Consider the following 17403-nt stretch of genomic DNA (forward strand, 5'->3'; position numbering starts at 1 on the left):
TAAAAAAAAAAAGATAAAAATTAAAAACATATATAATAAAGAAAAAATTACGAGGAATAACCCTTCTTGATAAAAACATTTTAAAAATAACTATCAAAATAAATTTAACTATTTTTAGTCATATTTTTTCATGACTTGAAAAAAATACTTTTAAAATTATTTTAAATAAATTAAATCATTCATAAGAATTTATCTCCATTTGTACTTTTGATTTCTCTCTCACCATCCCACTCTCTCAAATTTTATCGATTTCTCTCTTCGACATTCGTTTGTTATGCTTCTGATTTCTCTCTCTAGCATTTTCATATTTTTCTTTCTTGCACTTTTAAGACACCAAACAATGATTTTGATGTACTTAGGTGGGTGCTTATTTGAAAATTTTGATTTTTAAGTATTTTGGATAAAACTAAAACGATAGAAATGATCACAGATGTTTGAAATAACTTTTTATTGAATTAATTCGGTATCTAGACATCAATAAACTCAAAATTTTAAAATTTATAAACTTAAGTTTTCAAATGAATTTTTTTATTTTTAGTTGAAATAAGTGTTTTAGATAAGAAAATTTACGTTTTGATTTATGAAAACATGTTAGAAACATTTTAATTGATGCCAAATTGTAAAAAAAAACCAAAAGAAATAAAGAGAGTTGAGAGAATTTAAAGTTTTGGTTTGTAAGTAACAACAACATTTTAGGCATTAAAGTGTAACAAAATGTTTTTGAATATGCCGTGCAACAATAATATTTTTTCAATATGGTGTGTAATACTAATATTTTTTTCAACATGACGTGTAATAACCTTTTTTAGCTATGACATGTAACATGTTTTTGTATATAGCGTGTAACAATAGTAATTTTTTTCAATATGACATGTAACAACCTAATCATATTATGTAACATATTTTTGTACATGACGTGTAATAATAATATTTTTTTTCAATATGACTTATAACAATCTAATCATGTCGTGTCATATGTTTTTGTAAACGATGTATAATATCATAACGTGTAATTTCAATAAAGGTAATTTTATCCAACTTGACTAAAAATAATCAATATCATAAAGAGTGTTATTTTTGAAAACATCTTATCTTTTAAGTATTATTTTTAAAAATACCCCTCTAATAAATTACCAGAAGAAGTTAATTAAGTAAGAACCAACGTTTCAAAAGTCCTTAACTTCAAAGCATTTAGACCCATGTTTCATTTTCTTACCATAAGCCACTTCTACGCTACACAACTATATATATAAGGTGTGAAGTTGCAGTTGTATATTTATCAAATCATAACCAAGCCAAAATTTCCATCTGCCTTTCCAACCATAAAAATGCTGTATTCTAAAAGAAGCAAGTCTCCGGAGCTGCTTCTCCGATCAAAATGCCTTTTCCTATTTGTTATAATGGTGAGTTGCACCCCTCCTGAGGAGCCTGTCAAATGTTCATCAAAAGATTCCAACTGCACAATCTCGAATTCTTATGGCTCTTTCCCCGATCGAACAATATGCCGAGCAGGGAACGTGGCGTACCCAACCACGGAAAAAGAGCTTGTTTCGATTGTATCAGCAGCAGCCGAAGCCAAAAGAAAAATGAAGGTGATAACACGTTTCTCTCATAGCATTCCGAAGCTGGTCTGCCCTGATGGCGAAGACGGATTGCTTATCAGCACGAAATACCTTAACCATACACTTAAAATCGATGCAGCGGCAATGACAATGACTGTGGAGAGCGGTGTCACGTTGAGGCAACTGATCAATGATGCCGCCAAGGCTGGCCTAGCATTACCCCACGCTCCATATTGGTGGGGGCTCACCATTGGAGGTCTTTTAGGCACGGGCGCTCATGGGAGCTCGTTGTGGGGGAAAGGAAGTTCCGTTCATGATTATGTTGTGGAGATGAGGATGGTAAGCCCGGCAGTAGCAAAAGAAGGATATGCTAAGGTCAGGGTGCTGAATGAGAGCGACAAAGATCTTGACGCAGCTAAGGTTTCACTCGGAGTCCTTGGAGTAATTTCACAGGTATTCTTGGCTCTGTTCCTTATTGTTGTGTTTTATTTATTTATTTATTTTGTCTTTCCTTTGGGGGATTGTTTTGGCTCCACGCTGCTGCTGCTTTGTCCTTGCTTTGGTTGGGGCCAGATTGCAATTGAAGGGAATTTGTTAATTAGGCATTGACACCACGAAATTGAGATTAACTTAATCTGAAAAGCGTTTTGGGTCACCTACTCCAGGCATTTTCTCTTTTGGACTACATATATGAATCTACTATAATTTTGAGTCATCTGATTAAACTATCAATGAAAAAAGGTGTTGTTTCTTTTCATGTCTCTTGGTTTGCACAATCTTTCCGGAGAAGTTTTCGGTTCCTTGGTAAATTAATTTTATGACCAGCTTGTACCTGACAGTTAGGACTGAAAATTCAGGATTCACGAAAACCATCCAGCCCTTTTATCGGTCACCTGTTTTTCACCATAACTGGTAGTTTTAAGGATAGTGACCATATCATTCTTGAAAAAATAGTGAAGTAAATATAATAATAACAAAAGGAACATGAGAAAAGGACTTTTTATGTACTATTTTTCGAGTCAAAATCTTTCTTGAATAAATTTTCAGGAATTTCTCCCAAAATTATATTGCTCTAGACAAACATAATGATACAGGAATAATAATAAATTAGGCATAATACTTTAAAAAACTTCTAACCTATTTAAAAAAATTCAAATAAATTTTTATTGTTAAATTATATTCAATCAAACTCTATACTTTTATTTCAGATCAAATAAATTTTTATAATTAATAGTTGATTAATTGTTATTAGTCAAAACGTCACTTGTCAATTTTTTATATCATATGATACTGACATGAAGGTTGAAACATACCTCATGACTATGTTATCATGTTATATGATACGTCATGTTATCATCTATTATTACTTATGAACATTTTATATCAGTATCATGTGATATAAAATAATAAGTGACGTTGATATAAAATGATAAATGGTTTTTAGATTTATAAAAGTTAATCAATCGTTAATTATAAAAATTTATTTAATCTAAAATAAAAGTAAAAAAGAATTGAATAAAAAATAAAAAATTACTTCAAAATTTTTAAATAATTCAAAAAAAATTAAGTATTATGTCAATAAACTATTAATAAACCATCCTTATTTGTCTTTGTAAGTCCAAGTTAAAATCAACATGGCCAAGCATTTCTTCGAAACAATATAGAAATTAAGATTCCTTAATTAATTAGATCCCAAATCCTTCAAATTAACCCCAATCAAAAACACTAGATATCCTAATTTATATATATATATATATATATATATTTGTTTAGGGTTGTATTTATTTGATCAGTTTAAAAACTGTAAGTTCCAATTTCCTAAAGTTTGATATATATCATCAAAACTTAATTAGGATTTGAAAGGAATGCAGACATCAAATGATTTTTTTCTTTTTTTAATTTTGTGAATAGAATATTGGAGTTTAATACGTTTAATAAAGTAATACATACATACATTGATTGGCATTTTGGCTGTATTATGATAATAAATACTCTAATTTTAGAGATCGACATTTAAATACTTTAGAAGGAATTTCAATAACTCTGAAAAGGGCCGTGAGAACGTCCGCTTGAATTATTGATCCACCGTCGAAAGAGTGCGTCACCAAAAATGAGCCCACGACACCAACCGTATCACGCGATAGAAATGGCTGCATGGCCGTGTCCAACTCGGACAAAAGATCTGCAGCCCCACCTTTATGATTAGACGTAAAATAAACAAATTAAGCATCATATAAGACATTATTGCTAATAACGGTGACTCATCCATTTAAATCTATTGCTTTTTTTTATTAGAATAAAGTTATCAAGACAAATTATGTAATATCATACACGCAAAAACCTTATCTATACATTTTTTTTGAATTATAAAATAAAACATAGTAATTCTCTATCTGCTACAACAAATTTGATTTGAATTGTGCATTTTTAAAATGTACTATATTAAAAATATTTTTAGTAATTTTTTTTATATTTTTATAGTAGTTTTGTAGACTTGATTATATTATATAAATTTTTACTAATATTACAAATAAAATGTAATTATAAAGATTGCATAAACTAGTAAAAACTATACTTTTTATTATATTAAAATATGTTATCTAAAAAAATAATTAAAGCTTAAATTTATTACTTTTAAAAAAACTTAAATTTATTAAGTTGGGCCGGGGCTTTGGAACACGAGTACCATTATTGCTCGACATGATCCATCATTTTTTCTTTAATTCCTGAATAATTATAAGTAAATAAATTAGAAGAAAAATAAAAAAAAATACTGTATATGGAAAATGTTTGAATATAGTAGTAGTATTATGTTTTATACATGGACGAAAAAGAAAGATGCATGTAATATTCGTTGTATCATTTTTCTTTGCCTTCAAACTATTCACAAGTTAAAGGAGCCTACAAATTGGACTAGAATGTGGGGGTTATGGTTCTAATTTGCAGTCTTAACGCATGAACATATGTAATGTACTAATGCATATTTAGAATCCTTTCCCTATATATAATAACTTTCCTTCCAATTTGTGTCTCCCTTGTTTTCCTTGTAATTTTCTTTTTTATTTTTTCGCCCTATTCATGCAGGTGACATTCAAGCTTCAACCCCTCTTCAAACGATCCATCAGCTACGTGACAAAGGATGACGCAGATTTGGGAGATGAAGCAATCACCTTCGGCAAACAGCACGAGTTTGCAGACATAAGTTGGTACCCTAGTCAACGCAAGGCTGTCTACAGAATCGACGATCGGGTCTCCTCTAATGCATCCGGATGTGGTCTCTACGATTTCATTCCATTTCGCTCCACTCCTTCACTTGCTTTGGCATTTATTAGAACCACAGGTTAGTTGATGATGAGCAGATTCACAAACAGAGGCGAAATTAATTAATTTTTGTTTAGAAGGTCAAAAATAAAAAAGAATAAAAATTGAAAATCTTTTAAAGAAATTATTAAAATAAAAAATTATATTTAAAAAAAAAACATATATAATAGACGTTTTAAAAATTTTTAAAGACATAAACACGTTACGTTACGCCCTACTTCAAAGTATCGATACTATAAAAATTTAACTTTCCTCCTCTTCACCGAACATTGATTCAACAGAAGAATAGTGTTACAATTTATTTGTTATAGATTAATTTAATGGTGCTTTAATGAATCAGAGGAAACCCAAGAATCCTTGAGGGATGCTGATGGGAAGTGCCTCAGTGGAAAGTTAATTGTATCCACACTGCAAACTGCTGCCTATGGATTGACTAACAACGGTATATCCGCGTTTCTTCTTTTACTTTGTTTTGATTAGGGGTGTGAAATTTCAAACCGTGCCCTATTTTTGTCGTTAAATTCTATATGCAACGCGGATATATGATTTGACATAAATTTATTTTGAATACATTTCATTAAATTTTCTAATCTTTTTTTTTCTTTCCATTTTTGTGAGATAGGTATAATCTTTACTGGCTATCCAGTAATTGGATTTCACAACCGTCTCCAGTCATCGGGGACCTGCCTAGATAGTCCTGAGGACTCGTTGATTACTGCATGCCCTTGGGACCCAAGAATCAAGGGTGAGTTCTTTCAACAATCCACATTTAGCGTTGGTTTGTCAGTAGTGAAAAGCTTCATTCAAGACGTGCAGAAACTGGTGGCATTGGAGCCTAAAGCACTATGTGGCTTGGAACTTTACAGTGGGATCCTCATGCGTTACGTAAAGGCTTCAAGTGCTTTCCTAGGCAAACAAGAAGATGCAATAGATTTTGATATCACCTATTACCGGAGCAAAGATCCCATGGCTCCTAGGCTTTACCAAGATATTCTAGAAGAAATTGAACAAATCGCACTTTTCAAGTATGGAGCATTGCCACACTGGGGCAAGAATCGGAACCTGGCATTTGATGGGGTGATCAAGAGATACAAAAATGCCGGCGAATTCTTGAAGGTTAAGAATATGTACGATCCATCGAGGCTCTTTTCTAGTGAGTGGACTGACCAAATTCTTGGATTGAGAAATGGGGTCACAACATTGAAGGAAGGGTGTGCTTTGGAGGGATTGTGTATTTGCTCACACGACATTCATTGTGCTCCAAGCAAAGGCTATTTGTGCAGACCTGGGAAAACTTTTCAAAATGCAAAAGTTTGTACTCGTGTAAGTTCTAATTAGAATTAGACGTGACATGATCCCGATCATTCAATTCAGGAATGTATTGATTAGGTCAGGTTTCATTATTTATTAATTAATGCAAAAACAAGGTAATAATTTTACATAACCGCTCTTTAAAAGCATTAGCTTAAAGGGATAATAATTGTCATTGTAAGTTTGGTCAGTGAAATTATCAATAAAATTCAAAGTGTAAAGGCCATGGCAGAAGTTGATGGAACTGTTTAACATGCATAGCCATTGTTCAGTGTTGATGCGCCTCACAGATCAGTGAAATACTATCGAAATCATGCTAACTAAGTTTTTGCAAGGGCAAATAGGATGTGCTAACTTGGCAATAGCTTAGCAAAAGTTTCGCAGGGCCGCGGCCCAATCTTTTGGGAGAAATAGCCGCACAATTTTTTAGTTGTCTTCCAACTCAACCCATGAACCTTTGCGGCTGGCTTTTCTAACTTTTCGATTGATATAATGTTTAAATAAATTGTTAAATTATTTAAAAATTTTAAATAATTTTTTTATTTTATTATATTTAATTAATTTTTTATATTTTTATTTTAAATCAAATAAATTTATATGACTAATAATTGATTAATTGTTATTAATTCAAATACTATTTATCATTTTATATTTACACGACATGACATTAACGTGAAAAGTGAAAAATATCACACTATTATGTTATCATATTAAATTAACATGTTATGTCATCATCAATTATGATATTTTTACATGTTATATTATCATCAATTATGATATTTTAACATGTCGAGTCAATGTCATACGGTGTAAAATGACAAATAATAGTTTAACTAAATTAAACAATAATCATAAAGGTTTATTTGATTTAAAATAAAAGTATAAGAACTTATTTAATTTAAAATAAAAATATAAAGATTTGATTTAACACAATAAAAATATAAAAAAATTTAAATTTTTTTAAATAATTTAAGAATTTTTTTATATATTATGTCATTTTTATTCATAATTAAGAAAAATCCATCTCTCAGAATAAAAACTAAGAACCCTCTTTCTCCCTCTCTCTTTTTTAACTGATATTTTGTTGGGTTTTTTAGTGTCTTGATACTATAGTTGAAAGGGGTTTTATACCCTTAAATTTGTAAATTTAGATAAATTTGTAAATTTAGATTTTTATAGTTTTTCAATTTTTTGTGTATTTTATATTCTTTTATTTTATTTTAGCACGGGTGGCTGCACACCTAATGAGAGGAGACGTCCGCTCTAATAAGGGGAGGAGGAAAGGAGAGAATGAGAGAGAAAAGTTGTAGGTGTTAAAACATTTAATATTTTATTATAAAAAAACACATGTTTAAAATATGAAATGATTTTAATGTCCCCTCTTTATGAAATAAGTGAAAAATAATGGAAAAAGCCAAACTATCTTTTTAATCGGATAAAATTTCATGCACAAGTGTCAAGCATAAAAAACCATTAAGGCTTAAAATCATTAAAATTTAGATTTAGATAAGCCCCTTAAACTTTAGAATGATAACATTAAATAATTTGACAGAATGTTTTAAAAGTCACTAAAATTATTTTAAAATTTTAAATAAATTTAAATTCTTTTATTATATTTAATTAAATTTTTATATTTTTATTTTTAATTAAATAATCATTTATGATTAATGATTGATTAACTATTATTAATTAAAATATCACCTATCATTTTATAATCATGGGACATTAACATGAAAAGTGAAAATATTACGTGACTTGATTCTGTCATATCAACATGCGATGTCATCATTCATTATGACATATTAGTATACCGTGTTAGCATCACCTGACATAAAATATTAAGTGACATTTTGATTAATAATAGTTAATTAACATTAGTCATAAAAACCTATTTAATAAAAAAAACAAGTGTTTAATTGAAAATAATAACAAAATAAAAACTGATTTAAAATTTTTTAGATATTACACCAATTAATTTCTTATCTCACAAGTTTTCACTCTTTCACTTCATATTTCATAAGAGCTATAAAAAATTTCAAATTAAAAAATTCAAAGCTAGTTATACTTTTATCATTACAATTTAGTTAAATTTTTCTCGGGCTTATACATTAAACAATATTCTAAACATCATTAACATCACATCAAAAAAAGAAAAAAAGAATAATTATTATGAAATTGTAATTTCCAAGTCATTTTATTGAAAATACATATATTATGGGCTGTAACTTAAACCTAACTTCGTGCTATCTTAAATTTTGAAAATAAAATTTAAATAAATCTCTAAATCACAAGTCCATGTTCTTAATCATAAAGATATATTTGATAAGTGATAAAAAACACATGTTTATATACCTAAAATCCACCCCATATCTTACTAATGTAAAATTCATAATATTCTATCATTAGCATGCACCCTTAAGCTTTGACCCAAAAAATATACCTAATAGATGGTGAAAGATCTATGTTTATATATTTAAGACTCACCTTTTTTTTTTTTTTTTATGTAAGACCAATGACATATATGAATAGAACAAAAAAAATTTTAAAATTATATTTTGTTAGTGTAAAAAATGCATATATATATATATATATATATAAAGTTATCATCTGATATATTGTTTATCAAAATTTTAAATTTCACATGAAAAGTTGAGAGTTGTATATATTTTATTAAGTATAATTAAGAAAATTAATAAATTAATAACATATTTGAAAGAACATTAAACATTATTCTACCCCATTTATTAAATTTAAAAACTTCACAAACTAATAGATAAACGGCCCAGCCCAGCAAGGGTGTTTCAGAAATTTCATGAACAAATACCATGTGTCAAATACGTGACTAAGCGGGATTCGTCAATCTCACTATACCAGCAAGCACGAAACCGCAGCGTAGCCCTACACTTTCCCAATTAGGGTGGTTCTGGAACGAAGAATCACTCATCGTCGGATAATAAAACTCAGAAGAATACGCACCGGAGATACAAACCCAGCGAAAATATTCAACCCAGTACTTTTTTCAAACCCCACTCCCCCAAAAAGAATAGAAAAACCCATTAAATCGAAGCTCACAAAGCCAATAAATTATTAACTGGTAAGCCTATTTCACAATCTGTTAGTTTATTTTCTTTAGCTAATTGTTTTATTTAAATCCTTTTGTTTTCAGCTGCCCAATAATCTCATTCTTTTTGTCCCATTGTGATTAGATTTCTCACATTTTAATCTTTCTTGAATTGAAATCTGCTTGTCTACACTTTAGTGTTACAATTTGTTATATTTTGCATGATGGGGATTTAAGGGAATATGTAAATTTACAGGCTTTGCATAAATAGGGTTTTACGTCTTTGGCATTCTGTATTGTTGAACTTTATTCAATTTGTTACCGCGTTTTTAGGGTTTATGTGAATTGGGGATTCGTTTTTCTGTGGACCCACTTCTAGCCCTTGTTTCAATTTCAGTTCATTCTGAGACAATTTGAAACCTGGTTTGCTGGTTAATTTAGTAACTCATCGCTATTAGTCACTTTTATTTTAATGTCAGTACAGCACTTGAACAAATTTCTGTAAAGTATAGCCTTATTAATGTAATTTCTTATGCAGTTATTGGATGAGCTAAACTGGGAAAAGAGGAAGGCATGGCGGAGAATGCAGAAGTTGATGAGAGGGTGGATCTCGATGACAATTACATGGAGGAAGAGGATGATGATGTTGAAGAGCATCTAGAGGAGGATGTGGTGGATGATGGTGGCGATGGAAATGGGGAAGAAAATGATGAAGAGGAGTATGAGGACTCAAAATCTGGGGTGAGTGGAAAAGATCAATCATCAGAAATAGAAAGAAGCCACATTGAAACAGAGCATGTGGAAGATGAAGAAAAGCCTGTCGCTTCTGTTAGTGAAGAAGAAAAAGAGAAGCATGCTCAACTTCTTGCCTTGCCTCCCCATGGTTCTGAGGTTTTCATTGGAGGGCTTCCAAAGGATGTCTCGGAAGAAGACTTGAGAGAACTTTGTGAACCAATAGGAGAAATTTTTGAGGTCAGAACTTTGCACTTGTGATCTTCAAGCTCTTTATCTATTGGTAATTTGGGATTTTCACTTTAATAGTAAATTATTTTGCAGATAAGGTTAATGAAAGATAGGGAATCTGGTGAAAGCAAGGGTTATGCTTTTGTGGCATTCAAATCAAAAGAGGTTGCACAAAAGGCAATTGAAGAGTTACATAGTAAAGAGTTCAGGGTAATTTTGGTGCCTCTTGCTTTTAATGGCTTGGTGTCGTAATGTATTCACTTCAATTCCTTTTTTTTAGCAATGTATTTTTGTATTTCTTTTAATATGCATAATCTCTGCAGGGTAAAACAATAAGGTGTTCTCTCTCTGAAACTAAAAACAGATTATTTATTGGTAATGTTCCAAAGAGCTGGACTGAGGATGAGTTCAAGAAAATCATTGAGGGTGTTGGTCCTGGAGTTGAAAATGTTGAACTAATAAAGGTTGAATTTTGAGCTAGATGATGCTTTTAGTACATATTAAGTGTGAATATCTGAGAAACCCTTTACCATTTCAATTTGTTAATTACAGGATCCTCAAAATACAAGCCGTAATCGTGGTTTTGCTTTTATCTTATACTACAACAATGCCTGCGCTGATTATTCCAGGCAGAAAATGTCAAGTGCAAATTTTAAGCTGGATGGCAATACCCCTACTGTCACCTGGGCTGATCCCAAGAGTACACCTGATCATTCTGCTGCTTCCCAGGTAGATTCTAATGGAATTAGGACAAGCTAAAACTTGAGATATATTTTGAATTGCCATCTCAAGGAACCATCGTGTGCCTTCTCTATCCTCCCCTCCATTTTTAGAACTTGTTGCAAAAAAGGGGGAAATAAAACTTCAGTGAAAATCGAAACGAGACACTAGGTTGTGAAATGATATATTGTCAACAGATTTGTACTTATGATGCTTGTGTTCTATTGAGCAGTAAGAATCCTTTCTGTACAATCATGGTGCCATGACCTAGGAGCCTATAATGTGTTAGATGTCACTATATTAGCAGTATTTTCTTAAAAATTCAAGGAATGATAGAAGCATAATGTGTGTCGTATGTGAAAGTAATGCTTTTGTATGAAAAGAAGTGATAAGCCTGCCAAGAAAGAGGCTAGGTAACTTAAGCAACCAATGTAAGAGACTTGACATCCTTGGATACCATGTTGGTGATATTGGCAACTTTTTTGGCAACCTGGAGAGGCTTTATCTCAGTTTTGAATGTCTGTTTTTTGCTTCAATGGATACATGTGTCCTTCTATTGATTTATTCTTATATCAATAGTACATGATATGATACTACTCCTAAGCCTAAAGAGATTTATACTGTTGTTGAATCATAAGTATTTCAAGATTATAAAATGTCATTGCTATAGCATAATGGTAGTTTGTGTTTCTTTGTAAAATTTCTTTTTAGTATCTTATGGAAGATGTTTTATAGTTGACAGGAATGATGTGCAAATAACAAACTTGAAATTTGTAGTCTGAGTTGCTATTAGCATTTTTTCTATGCGTTCAATCACTATGAATGCTCAGCAGTTTATGAAGCTCCACTCCGTTTAGTGTTAACATGAACCCAGATACTCTGCAGGGTGTTGATATATGTGACCATGCATACATGTGCAAAGCTTCTATGAACATTTCTTTTTGGATCATATATTGACAATTGATGATAGTCGATATATTTGCCTCCGTTTAGAAGTGCACTGGTAAAGCAGAGAGCTAATGTTCATATGTTGTTATCTCTTGGACTGACTGAGGTACATGTTTTTAAAATTTACAGGTGAAGGCTCTGTATGTCAAAAACATACCTGATAACACTTCTACGGAGAAACTAAAGGAAGTTTTTCAGCGCCATGGGGAAGTGATAAAAGTGGTAATGCCACCTGGAAAGGCTGGGAAGCGGGATTTTGGGTTTATACATTATGCTGAAAGGTCAAGTGCTTTAAAGGCTGTCAAAGATACAGAGAAATATGAAATAGATGGTAATTTTTCTCATGCATTACCTTGTACTCTTTTGGAAAACATTATGATAGGTCTGATGGGTTTGGTTGTCTTTGAGATTTGGCTTTTGAAGTTTCTTTTGTATGCTATAATTGTTGGCTTGTTGCCTTACCCCTAAAATTGTTTTGACTGACTGTAGGCCAAGTCTTGGAGGTTGTCCTTGCCAAGCCTCAGACTGATAAGAAAACTGATGCAGCATACCCTTACAGTGCTGGGCTTCATCCAAACCAGCTTTCGCATCCTGGGTATGGTGGTTTTACTGGAGCTCCATATGCTTCTGTAAGTGCTGGATTTGGTGTTGCTACTAGTTTTCAGCAGGTATTTTGGTTGTATGTTTCTTCTTTGATACCTTTCTTATTCCAATATTGGTAAAATAATTCATAATCATGCACATTAACAGCCAGTAATATATGGAAGAGGGCCAATGCCATCAGGGATGCAAATGGTACCCATGGTTCTACCAGATGGCCGAATTGGATATGTCCTGTAAGTTGCCTCATCTTTTTAAATTTATAATTCTCTACTTGGATGATAATGCATTTCAACAATGGCTTTTGCTGTTCTAAATTTGGGCAGCCAGCAGCCTGGAGTGCAAATGCCACCTCCTCGTCCTCGAAGAGTTGATCGGAGCAATGGTCCAGGTGGACCAGCTGGACGAGGTGGCAGTAGTGGTGGCGATGATGGCAACCGCAGTAGAAGGTATCGGCCCTATTAGTCTGTAGAAGTGTAGAGACATGTTGTAGCTTTTTCAGGGAAACAGGTGACATTGTAGTTGGATAACTGGTTATGCAGAAGAAAATAACAAACTCCTTAACTCTCTCTCCTCTTTCACTCTCCACTCCTTATAAGTCCACCCCCATCCAAAAAATCAAGGAGAAAAATGAGAAAGAGTGAAAACAATGTTGGAATCAGGAACTTGGAGCATCATATAAAACTTAAATGTCTTTAGGTGGGAGGCAGTTGAACTATTGTTTGACATGTTTAGCCTGTGTACTTCGTGGTATTGTTTTATTGGCACATAGCAGGAAACAAAAATTAGCTTTTGTTTGAAGAGCTGTACAGGCTCCAGTCCGCAATCCAAGGTAAAGTCGATTCCTTGTAGTTTACTTAGTTTCACAGATGGCTGGATTGGTTCTGGGTATATCTCAACAAAATTTTCGGCGCAGGCTTCATTTTTATCCTCCTTTTCTTTTTACCCTTTTATTCTTTGCTTGGGTGGCTTTTCCTGTTAGGAGATGTTTAAACGAAAGGTTTCAGGTATAGAAAATCTTTCATTAACAAAAGACTCACGAGTAATTGTGAACATAAACATCATTACCTTCAAGGAAGAATTAGATGAACAGATTCGTTATATTTTCCTTTTTCGGTCTTGGAGTTCAGCAGCTGTATTGTACCTGGTTAAGATCCCAATTTTCCATTAAGGTATCAGATTGCGAGTTCCAACTTGTAACTGAAACATCTGAACAGACAATAAGTGGTACAGCTATCAGCAAACAGGATAAACGGACACTAAAAGCAAACTGAAATTATTGCCGTCAAATGATGCCGTCTATGCTTTTGTAGACTTATTTTCCTCCGATCAAGTTCAACACCGAGGATCCAGCTAATTGAATACCGAAAGGAACACGGAAGAATCCAAATCCCACTTTCAGAAGTCTAAAGTACAATGGCCAAACAGAACCAAGTTCCAACCACGAAACCCTCTTGAGTTGGTCAAGCACAGCTAACGTTTGAAGAAGACAACACAAAAAACCTACGCAACTTGAAATTCAAGTTGTCCTGACCAAGATTTTAGGAAGCAGACATGAATGCTTAACTGTAATAACAGCTTGCAAACAAATTAAACATTCAATTATACAAAGAAAAAGAAAGTTCATTGAATCAAGCGGTTTGTTCCAGCTCCCGAAGACGCTTTTCCAGCTCATCCAATTTAAGACTCCACTCACCCTTTATTTCCAAGGGCCTGACGTTACCGTAATCAATGCCATCCTTATCTCTACGGCTGGCTTCTGATGACGCTAAACCCTTCTTCTTTCTCTTGGCTTTCGTCTTCTGGGCGGCTGCTCTCTGCAGAGCCCAAAGCACATCTGACCCACTTATCTCCTTTCCCTCTTCTTGCTTGGCGTTGGAGGCGGCTGCCTTACGAGACAAACGGGGATGGACTGAGACGTTGATTGGAAAAGGGGTGAGTGGTGGATGTTTGGTGGGTTTGGGTATGGGAGCGGGTAATTTTGGCTCGACCGGAGTTAGAGACGCAGCCCACATGCTTCTTTGCCCTTTTACGCTCGTCTTTGCTCTTTGCTTTTGTCATCCGCAAGCGGAGGCGAAGGAATAGGAATAGGAATAGGACCTAAAATATTAGCTGGATGAAATTGTTTCCTTTTTTTAAAAAAATTTTATTAGGTACGTAGTTCTGCGTTAGTGGGTGAGAAACTCTTTTAATAGGGATTTCTTATCTTTCTCAGATAAAATAATTCAACATGGCTAACCCACAAATTCGGCAATTTATACACATTCTAGCGTTGTGGAAGATGACGAAACGGAATATGGACACATACCAATTCAGGATAACGACAAGCCTTGACCTAAAAATGATTCGATTTGAAGTAGAATTGTAGGACTTATCTTGGTAATTTTGAAGAAAAATCATCCTTACTTTTCCTTATCATCTATACCTATAATCACTTTCTTTCTTCTCTTCTATTTTAAGTTAAGAATAATTCTATAAATAAATTATCATTAATGAATGTCAAATTCAATTTATTTATTCTTTTTAACTTAGATAAGATTACTTAAAAGGTGAAGTTTAAGAACGTATGGCCTTGGATGTTTTTTTAAGTTTACTTTAATAAGAATTTTCCTTTATGAAAAAATAAAAACCTAAGAGTGTAAAGTTCATTCTTAAATTAAGAAAAATGCAGGAGCACTAATTACAAAAGGTAATCCTAGCTAGACTCCTCCTTCACTATTTTGATCTTATGAACCCAAAGGGATGAGAAATATATTATCTATTCTAAAACGTTTCTACATTATCTCGACAAAATTTCAATTTGAGAGAATTGAAAAAATTTATTACAGATATAAATACATATATATATATATATATGGTAAAATCTATCTAAATCTCAATTTGATCCTTAGAAGCAAGGTCCAAATGGAAGATGGGCAAGAAGGCCCCATTTTCCTATTTAGGAGGCCAACAAAACTTCAAATTTTGGGACATTTACATGTTTCCTTCAGATGTTTTTTCCGGGATTACTTGTTATACATATATTAGAATAATTAAATTTTAATGGTGCTTTGCAAATAACCTTAATCGATCCCATCTTACATTAATATTTTATAATTCCTAACGTCCAACTAATTTGAATCAAAGTCCTTATCATTATTTTGCAAATTGCATTTCACCACAAAAAATCTATCATCGTTTTTGATAACGACGGCTTACCATTCTAAAATCAATACATACTTAACCCTCCAAAATGTGTCTTAGAATTCGGGCGAAACTAACTAATTTTCATTGAAAGGTTAAAAATTAAAAAGAATAAAAATTAAAACTTTTTTAAAAAATCATTAAAACAAAAATATATATACATTTAAAAAATAAAAAATATAATATATACAACATTTTAAAAAATTTGAGAGAGCCATAGCTCCCAACAAATACACTAAGCTCCACCCCTGCTTAAACTCTTACATATAGAATAGTCTTTTCATTAAATGATTACAAACATAATGGGGAAATTAGGTTATTTACTATATATTGTATATATCTATAAAAGTTTAAAACAAATAATCATCAGATAATAAATTAAAGGTCACATTCAATTTTAATTAACGTGATTATCGCTAAATAGCTTAATTTATGATGTATATATATAATGGATTTATATAGTATTATATTTATTTATAATCAATTAAAACATGTTGACATTTCGATACTGAACAACTTTAAAAAATTAAAAATTTTCAGAAATAAATATATAACTCTAAATCTAAACCAACAAAAAATAATTACTAAAAGTTTATATATATATATTTTTTTATTTCTTGCTCCTTTCTCTATGAAACACAAATTAATAGTTTTGTTAAAAAAAAAAACGCTTTCTCTCTCCCAAATTTTCTTCTTCATAGCCCACGACGACGACAGATGTGTGTCCATGCAAAAGAATCACTAAATTTGAAAAAAAAAAATCTAGTATGAAATAAGTAAAGGGCTCGATATGCAAATAACCCAAAAACATATACTTAAAAACATTTGAAATTTTGATGCAAAAATAAAAAGATTTCAATTCAACAAGAAGAAGGGTTGTTTAAATTGAAATTTAATCAAAACCATTTCACCATAGCACTAGATTCATGGTGGTTCAAACCAGGGTAAACCTAAACTCAAAGAGAGTAACTTTACATTCAAAAGATTCAACTTTCACATTTACGTTGCGTTTGAAACGTTGCTAGAAGTATGATTGTTATGGTTGTTGGGAGAAGATAACTTTGCAACCTTTAATATAACATTAAAAAAAATGATAATTGCAAAGAATGTGATTGGTGGGAGAGTTACATTGTAGTATTTGGCTTAAAAATATTTTACTAGAATTATAATATAAATTTACAAAATTACCCTTACATATAAAAATATAAAATTAAATAAGTTTACATTTTTTAATGTAAAATTTTAACTTTTCAACTTTATCCATTAAATAATAAACAATAATATGACAAAAATAACACAATATTTTAATATTAATTATCTAAATATTAAAATATGTGAAATTACTAAATATTTATTTTTACCTTAAACTTATAAAAATTAAAAATAATAATGGTTAAAATTATCACATGAATAATAAAAAACATTATTGAAAAAAAATCTATCCATAGATTGTACTATCTGTCGATAGATAGATACTTGCGACACCCAAATACTTATTCCTCTCAAATCCTCTCAACTCCTTATTAAATTTCTATCATTGTGTTTCTCTTTCAATTTTCGATATAAAAACACAATTTTTTCAAAATACTTCAAATTTTTTTGAAAATTTGAGTTAGGGTTTCATAAAATCCTAAGATCCCAATCTCTTTAGTGTGAAATTTGACCTGAATATACTAATGATTGGCTACCCTTCTTACGGGCAGTGAGTGAAGAAGGCAGGAAAGTAGAAGAAAA

General features: G+C 31.7%; 2 protein-coding genes across 3 annotated transcripts; both read left to right on the plus strand.

Annotated features, from left to right (window-relative positions):
- The first annotated feature begins 1291 nt into the window (after positions 1–1291).
- On the plus strand, positions 1292–6452 carry LOC18613903 (putative L-gulonolactone oxidase 6). The gene is made up of 4 exons (XM_007051383.3): positions 1292–2015; positions 4647–4902; positions 5224–5325; positions 5506–6452. The coding sequence occupies exons 1-4, from the start codon at positions 1329–1331 to the stop codon at positions 6219–6221; spliced, it is 1761 nt and encodes a 586-aa protein (XP_007051445.3). The 5' UTR covers positions 1292–1328; the 3' UTR covers positions 6222–6452.
- A 2601-nt stretch (positions 6453–9053) lies between these two features.
- Positions 9054–13287, plus strand: LIF2 (RNA-binding (RRM/RBD/RNP motifs) family protein). 2 transcript variants are annotated; one of them, XM_018129575.2, is made up of 9 exons: positions 9054–9288; positions 9794–10227; positions 10312–10428; positions 10542–10682; positions 10771–10947; positions 12016–12217; positions 12376–12515; positions 12637–12722; positions 12813–13067. In XM_018129575.2, the coding sequence occupies exons 2-9, from the start codon at positions 9829–9831 to the stop codon at positions 12949–12951; spliced, it is 1401 nt and encodes a 466-aa protein (XP_017985064.2). In that variant the 5' UTR covers positions 9054–9288; positions 9794–9828; the 3' UTR covers positions 12952–13067. The 2 variants fall into 2 exon arrangements, with proteins under 2 accessions (XP_017985064.2, XP_017985056.2); XM_018129567.2 differs by having other exon boundaries at positions 9055–9288; positions 12376–12554; positions 12813–13287.
- The last annotated feature ends 4116 nt before the right edge of the window (positions 13288–17403 follow it).

The sequence above is a fragment of the Theobroma cacao genome, chromosome 1, assembly GCF_053813885.1.
Source record: "Theobroma cacao isolate CCN51 chromosome 1, ASM5381388v1, whole genome shotgun sequence".
Lineage (NCBI taxonomy): Eukaryota > Viridiplantae > Streptophyta > Magnoliopsida > Malvales > Malvaceae > Theobroma > Theobroma cacao.

What these genes read in the sequence shown, in the direction of transcription:
- LOC18613903 (XM_007051383.3), top strand. Translation starts at nt 1,329, where the DNA reads ATGCTGTATTCTAAAAGAAGCAAGTCTCCGGAGCTGCTTCTCCGATCA. An exon ending in TCCTTGGAGTAATTTCACAG is followed by an intron (nt 2,016 to 4,646) that starts GTATTCTTGGCT and finishes CTATTCATGCAG; the next exon opens with GTGACATTCAAGCTTCAACC. An exon ending in GGCATTTATTAGAACCACAG is followed by an intron (nt 4,903 to 5,223) that starts GTTAGTTGATGA and finishes TTAATGAATCAG; the next exon opens with AGGAAACCCAAGAATCCTTG.
- LIF2 (XM_018129567.2), top strand. Translation starts at nt 9,829, where the DNA reads ATGGCGGAGAATGCAGAAGTTGATGAGAGGGTGGATCTCGATGACAAT. An exon ending in TACATAGTAAAGAGTTCAGG is followed by an intron (nt 10,429 to 10,541) that starts GTAATTTTGGTG and finishes TAATCTCTGCAG; the next exon opens with GGTAAAACAATAAGGTGTTC. An exon ending in GGCCGAATTGGATATGTCCT is followed by an intron (nt 12,723 to 12,812) that starts GTAAGTTGCCTC and finishes AAATTTGGGCAG; the next exon opens with CCAGCAGCCTGGAGTGCAAA.